Here is a 7,770-nt window from a genome sequence, read left to right on the forward strand (position 1 = left end):
TTTGATCGGACATGTAGTTTGATCTTGTCCTTTGAACACACAGAATTACCGATCGTAATAGAGCAAAAATTAGTCTACATCTAATCATAGACATTGTTTGTGCATAAGAGGTATTTTAATTGTTTGAAATGATGTTAGCTATATGCTTGAAAAATGTGGTAGACAATAATATTAAGTTTGAAACGTGTAATACATTTCAATATATTATTCTACGTACATATCTAAGCATATCAACTACTAACAGTTGTTATAGTCTAACAAAACTAAAACAACGTAATAATAAAAAATTCTAATAATTTTTACGGCTGCAGTAGTTGCTTTGCTTTAGCTGGATGGTTCATATGACTGGATGCCTCACAATGTATTCCAATATAATACATTTTTCTTTGAGTATTAATTAATTAACAATTATCAAAAGGAATTTTATTACAGGCAGACTGCAGTACTAGTAGGTACAAGTGTAAGACAGATTCAATTTATTACCTTAAACTGTTATTCTTTTTGTAGATGATGCTTGTTGATGAACTCACGTCTGTTGCAAAGGCTGTAATGGCTGCCGTGTTATATCACTTACCCTTTGTTATGCTTTGTTGCAATTTGGTATTGCTCTATAGGTAGCCGCAGAGAGGCATCATGGAATCAGAGCCAGTGCTCTTCGAATGATATGCTCATTAGCCATGAGAGAAGGTGACACACTGGACACTCAGATATTGCTTAGCCAGTTTGCTCAAGACTGCGACGCTCGAGTAAGGCAAGCAGCGCTAAGCAGCTTGGTAAGGAAAAACACAGAATTATTTGTATATGTCATGTAGTTGGGTTTCTAAATGTTTTCTGGACTTCTCTGTAGTTACAGTTACATACAAAGGGATTTCAGCTGAGCGTTTTAGTGTATGACAATGTGAGTTTAACGTTTAAAGTCTGCGTTTTATAGTTTATTTATTACACTGTTGTTAGGCATGTAAGTGTTTGAAAGACGACAACGAAGACGTTCGTTTGAAAGCTCTTCAGATAGTTCAGATAATTGGAGTGACATTTCCTGACAAGTATTCTATTTTTTAGCTCTGTCGTGTACATGTCATTTGATGCTAATGTTACTCTGCTTATATCAGGCTTGTGCCTCTACAAAACGACTCGTCAACCGAGATACGTCTTGTTGATGATGCTTTTGTAAAAACTTGTGACATGGTTAGTGCATGAATAGAATATAGAGTCGTGGAGGTAACTGTTACATACATCAATGACAGGTGAATGATTTGTCGATGCAAGTGAGGGCTCAAGCATCTAGGCATCTGGTCAGAACTATTGTACTGTCATTATCGTTATATATTGTTAGAACTGTTTACTCATGAAAGTTTATGTTATATTTATGCGGCTAATTATTGAATTTCCACTCTTATAGTTGTGTTTCACTTGTTGTTTGCCATGCAGCTAATTTGAAGAAAATGTTAAACATAGTTTGGGTTTTGTGATGTTGTTTGGTGTACAGTGTGGAGATAGTGTTATAGGCAATTAGCATCGAAACATGTACTATCAGTATTCTAATGCTTTAGTTTCTAAGTAATTAATAATAATACATAAGCTAGAATTTATCAGAAAACTGAGTGTGATACATACTCTAATGATGGAAATGGTTACATTTGTAATACTAAGTTGTATTTTGTATGAGTGCAATTTTGGATGGTTAAAATGTTTGTTTTTTGATGCATGATTAAACCATTGCAACCATTTCCATGTTATCTATGTACACAAATATTATTGGTGACGACTTTAAATGCTTCTTGCAAATTGACTGACGAAATGTGACATCTCTGGCACAATAAGTTATTTTCACTCGGCCTCTGTCAAGGTTTTTGATGTGCATGCAGCTTGAATGGAATAATTTTAAAATTTTGTTATTGATAGACTGTACAAACATTTGTGAGATCAACCGGTGGTCAATTTAACTGTTTGAAATCCTATCAGTGACGTAGGAACCAAGATTTGGTTGAGGGGCACACTTTTTCCTAAGCTCTGCACAACAAGGCTAACTGTATTGTTGATTAATCATATATGTGCATGCTACACAGCAAAAGACAGGAAACCAACATTAACACTGTAGTGTTAGGTCAGTTTGTCATGTCAGTGTTAGTTTCTATGTGACATGGATAGCACCGAGAATTTGTGGGGGAACTGTGCCCCCATGCCCCCTGGTTCTGTCGCCTCTGCCTATCACATTAGGAAATGAGTGTAGTTTCAGTCATTGTCGTAACCAACTTTAGTCTGTTTAATTAATATGTAGTACACGTAGTAAACTGATTGTGCTCGGTATTCTTGTCAACAGGGATTATTCAAAGGTGTTAAGTTTCAGTTTTTAGAGCAAACGTTGGATAAGAAATTGATGTCTCATCTCAAGGTATGTTGTCTTGTTGTGGTATCTGGATTGCATGAACAATGTCACATTGCAAATAGAAAAAGAAGACAGAGCATGAAATGAGGAAGGAGAGACATGCCACTGGAAAGTCTGCAGGTGGTTGGGAGTCTGGTCGACAGTGGGGTAGTAACTGGTCAAAGGTCAACAATTCACTGTGTTAGCATTGGCTCGTTTGTTATTGAAGTGGGCGTACTTTTGTTTTAGACTGATCTGAATCCTGATGAGGTCAGTTTAATGAATCAAGGTGCATGTGGGGCATTTGTGCATGGCCTGGAAGATGAATACTTAGGTAAGGAATTATGTGTGATGTTTGTGATTTAGAGTGAGTGAGCCTTGTGAAGCATTTTGACTGGATGTTATTTTATAATAATTGTACTTTTATATTTTTGAGATGATAGCGTGTGTGCGTGCACACAAGCACGCGCGTGCGCGCGCGCGCACACACACACACACACACACACACACACACACAAGGAGTATGAGTATATTCAATGGACTTTGCTGTAGTAATTCTACTTTTGTGCAAATGTGCTGTTTAATAATGAAATAGTGTATGAGTAACCTATTAGGGTGGTGCTTATGAAACATTTTTCACTAAATGTACATCTCACTGCTTAGTGGTGACAGGAATATCTAGTTATGGATTTGTTTTGCCATCGTTCGTGCTTGTTGTTAAAAATGGATTTTTAATTATAATATACTTTATTCCTGTGTTATTTGTGAGTAGAAGTACGGATGGCATCTCTTGAGGCTCTTTGCCAATTGGGAATTGAATTTCCACAATTTGCAGTGTTGTCATTAGACTTTTTGGTGGACATGTTTAATGATGAGATAGATACTGTTCGGTAAGATATCTGTTGTCTGCCGTATGCAATGAGACTAATGTGCATCTGAAATTTGTCAATTTAGCCTTAATGCAATAGAAGTCTTGCGTCATGTGATTAGCTCTGTGGAACTTCGTGAGGATCAGTTGGAGACAATTCTTAGTGTTTTATTGGTAATCTGCAACTTCACGTTATTGCTACTCTAACTAGCATGGTCACAGGCTTTTTGTTTATTATTTAATTATGTTTGCTCTTGTAAAGGATTCCTCTTCTGATATTCGTGAGGCAATTAGAATGCTGCTGGGTAGCTGTTACATGAACAGCAAACCAGCTCTTGACCTTACCATTTCTTCACTGTTATCGAATCTGGCACGTTATCCACAGGACAGGCTGCACATTTGGATGTGAGTTCTATATAATGTATGTTGTTTCCGATGCTTGTGCTTGAGCAAACTCAGTCTTTTGACTGAGTGAGAGGTATTAAGCAATACCAGATTTTGTGTCCATTTGTTTAATTGGTTTGTGGGCACTACTTGGTTTCATGCCCATGCTTGTTAGCATCTACTAGTATTGGTGGATACTTATTGATTGAAGAACTAAATGTCAGTAGTGGTGGGTAGGATTATAGACACGGGGAAAAACGTACACGTGTATATTGAGACTGTAGTTATGAATAAAGAACATACACTAGACAGAAATTAGTGAGTTTTGAAAACAACCATTTTTGTTAATAAACTGAGAATTGTCTCAGTTAGGAGGAAATTTGGTAGCGAAGGATCCAAACAAAAGACACTCACTTGCTCATAGCTAGAGAGATAAAGAAATAGGCTTACGGCATCAGGATTTGCCATAACTCATATGTATATGTCAAGCTTCTTGTATTGTCAAGCATGTGCTTGAGTGTTGTATTTGTTTTAGGTGTATGAAAGAATTGGGCCAACATCATGGTAGTTTGGCTTTTGCTTTGCTGCCTCAACTACTCAACACTCATCCATACTTTTCAGCTAAAGAACCAGATATCGAAGATCCAGCATGTATGCTATGGATCTATAGTGTACGGTAATGGTTTCAATTGCCTCAACTATTGTATAGATATTGGAGTTCTCATCTTGGTTTTTAACGCTGCACATTGCTATCCAACTATTGGTCCACTATTTCCACAGCACACCGTTCGACATTACCCATACCTTAGAGGTAGCCTGCCGGACTTGGTTCCCTGTCTCGAGGTGAGCTGGAGAGATTTGATGTTTGTTTTCATGCATTTAGTTTATTTACTTGACAACTCAAATGTTTAGCTAAAACCTTCTCATGGAACTATTGCGCCTGTGATGTCTGCCAGTTCAGGTTGTAACGTATTTGGTAGATTTCTATTGTTGTATTGACCTGTTGTTTGGTAGCAGATAGTGCACTCGAACTTATTGCTGCAGTGGTGGACAAGGCGAGAATGGTTTCGACATGTGGAGATCTCTCTATGGTGCAAACTGTGCTAGAGAGTGCAGCAAGGTTGATGAGTTTGTTGTTTGTCGAAGCATTGCTGCTTATTGCTTTGGTGTAGTGAATTAAAGCAGTTGTCAGAATTGTCTCGATGTGTACAAGGTGTGGCAGAATGCTCATCATTATACGTGAGATGCCAACTGCTCTTGTTGAAGGTAAACATGACGACTGCAGTAGTGACTTGTAGTTGGGGCAGTCATCAGGTGCTAATAAAGTGAATTCAAGGTGCTGTTTGGAGTCTCTTGGATGACATCATGAACTTGTTGTTTGTCATATTAATGCCCAGTTGCAGCTCACATAGAGTGTGATAGTACATTCATGTGATGTAGATTATAGAGAGGAACAAGTGAAACATGTCGAGCACTTGTATATCCTCGGCTACAACATTTTTGTGTAGTGCTACATAGCCAGCTATTCTGTTGTGATGACTACACGAGACTACGTGTATCTATAATATAACAGTGTGTGCATGGGTGTGGGTGTGGGTGTGGGTCTTTCATAGCCATCCCTTCTCCTTTTTTAGATATGGAGAGAGGGGGAGGGGCTGGCTATGAGAGACGTATGACCTATTATATTTAGCAAATGAAGCTGCAAAACTAGTGGAAGTTAACTTGAACTCGAGTTTTGTACATGTACAACACTGTAACTGTACTAAGCATCCACAATGAAACCAACTGATACAAATACACTTATATAGTGAGTGATTGCTTACTAAAACAAATTGTTCACGTTGAACATTAATTTTTAGCATAGCAAATGAATTTTTTACGTTAGTGAAAGAAGTAGTGCTCTAGCTGTCATCATCATTCTAATTCATTTGCTTTTCAATTATTGGAAACGGTTCTTGAATGAAATATTTATATACATCTATTTGATTGAAATCTTGCTGATAGGCTTATCGTATTGTTCAATTTTTCTAGGCATTCAGACCATGGCTGAATTGGACAGACAGCTTACACTCCAAAACACATATGTCGTCATCGTCTCTCCTGACGAGCAGTTACAGTGTACAAATGGTAGAGAGCCATTACCTCACAACTACAATGTACTAACATGGTTGGTTGAGTAGTTGTTGGAATTGTCTTATACGATGCAATATGGCTATGGAGGACTTAGTGTTGCTGAGCAAGCAGCCATCATGGAGATTCGTTTGCTAGCTCATGTTTACCAGCTGCTCTCACACAGTCACATACTGGTCAGTAGCAAGAACGAAAGCAGATACCAACAGATTCCATTTTTGTTTGATCGTCTTCAACTCTATGAGAAGTTAGTGAACCATTTTGTGAATGCATGCCACTTGTTGATTTGTCCTGTTTAGACTCTGCAAAGACGGTGGGATCGATATGAGCACCTCAGTTCGTCCGTTGGTATTTGCGAAAGCTGTGTACTCTGGAAAAGAAGCCGGTAGCTTATTGCAGAGTCTTCAACAAGCTTTAGAACGAGTAGCAAAAGTAAGGTAGCAAATGAGCAGACGAAGTTATCAGGTGCATGATCATTGTGTGTGTGTGTGTGTGTGTGTGTGTGTGTGTGTGTGTGTGTGTGTTAGTTGCCTTATCGGTTTGTCTTTGAGTAGGAATTTGTTGTTCAAACTCTTCAGTTTTCTCCACATACGTGTGGAGCATCAGCTGAAATACTTATTCCACAGAGAGATTCTGAGAGGGTTGTTGAGTTTGTGTCATCGCTTGCAATGGCTATTCCAGTCGAGGCTGTGATTGACAATGTGTCTGACATGTCGCTAGTGTGCATCCAGGTTTGATACTTCGGCTTTAAATTTTATTGTAGTTACACTGCTTGCACTGTAGGTGGTGTTTCCAGATGGTAAACAACAGACTTTTCATCCGAAATTGTCAGAATTCAGAGCATTGAGTGACACAAAGAGTCGCCTTCGTACTGCTGTTGTTTTGTCACACAGCAACTGGTCAGGTAATGTGCCATTCTAACATTTAATGTTAGACAGTGTTGTAGGATAGAACAATAAAAAGCGAGTTGTTATACTGTTTGTCGGGTGGGCATGGCATGAAAAGCAAAATAAGTCACTTGTACAGGTCACTTAGAGGTACAAGTAGAATAACCCTCGGGTGTCATGACAACAGCATTAAACTTGAGTATAGTCGGTATATTTTTAGTGTAAGCAGCAAGCTGCACTACCAACTGCTAATGGCAGTTGTGACTGGCAGATGTGTGACTTTCATAGTTTTGAACTTTACTTTGAATTAGCAAAGTTAGATTGCTTGTAATTCTAACATACTGACTGATGTAGCTGTAGCTGGAGTGGGTGTAAATGTGTTTGCTCTATGTTTTGTAGGTAATGGCGTTAGGTTGTAAGTAGCTTAGTGAAGTTTGTGTAAGGGAGATGCCCATATACTAGCCGGCATTTAGTGGCTGGTAGTCGAGCCTGCTTTTTATTACTTTAGTACTGTATATGCTGTTGTCATGTGACCTTTACGAGCATTTATTTATTTTTTGTCGTGTTCATATCAATAATTTCTTGAAGCCTTGGGTTCATGAGTGCCATTAATACTTGTATCATGCAGCATTGTGGGGTACAGCTTGATGTAGTAGGTATATTCCTCTTTCTTGAGCTTTAATTTTTATGTTTTATAAAGTGTCGGTAAGCACTGTGCTTTTTTTCTGACAGAGAAATGCAAGATACAAGTATCTGTTGCATTGATGTATGCTCCTGACTTGGATGAAGCCGTGCTGTTCAATATGAGAGAACAGCAGTCGGAAGGAACGACTAATAAAGCATCTCTTTGGTCATCTAATTTTGCCTTTGTAGAGTTATGCACTCCAGTTGCTGTACACGTTTTGCCAAAAGAGAAATTGTATCGATAGATGTATTTAGACAGTCAGTGTTGTACCTACATTTTCACCTACAAATTCTAAATTCAAGTTTGTTAATACAATTATTTGCTGTTTGTGGTGTGCAAGGCATGAAGGGTTTACTACCCTTGTCTTGTATTCAAGAAGGGAATGTAGACACTGCCACAGGAAAATTCTTTGACATGGCATTGATGCTTTCACTCACAGTGTTAGGACGCA

General features: G+C 38.3%; 1 protein-coding gene across 1 annotated transcript; it reads left to right on the forward strand.

Annotated features, from left to right (window-relative positions):
* Nucleotides 1-499: 499 nt before the first annotated feature.
* LOC134196400 (integrator complex subunit 4-like) lies at nt 500-7,630 on the forward strand. The gene is made up of 23 exons (XM_062665516.1): nt 500-546; nt 615-773; nt 848-898; nt 955-1,043; nt 1,110-1,185; nt 1,245-1,292; nt 2,321-2,392; nt 2,449-2,550; nt 2,615-2,699; nt 3,138-3,255; nt 3,320-3,407; nt 3,496-3,638; nt 4,153-4,268; nt 4,327-4,460; nt 4,530-4,578; nt 4,635-4,737; nt 4,790-4,883; nt 5,649-5,744; nt 5,798-5,994; nt 6,047-6,179; nt 6,302-6,478; nt 6,531-6,651; nt 7,367-7,630. The coding sequence occupies exons 1-23, from the start codon at nt 508-510 to the stop codon at nt 7,561-7,563; spliced, it is 2,487 nt and encodes an 828-aa protein (XP_062521500.1). The 5' UTR covers nt 500-507; the 3' UTR covers nt 7,564-7,630.
* Nucleotides 7,631-7,770: the final 140 nt, after the last annotated feature.

This window comes from Corticium candelabrum, chromosome 21 (genome assembly GCF_963422355.1).
Source record: "Corticium candelabrum chromosome 21, ooCorCand1.1, whole genome shotgun sequence".
NCBI lineage: Eukaryota > Metazoa > Porifera > Homoscleromorpha > Homosclerophorida > Plakinidae > Corticium > Corticium candelabrum.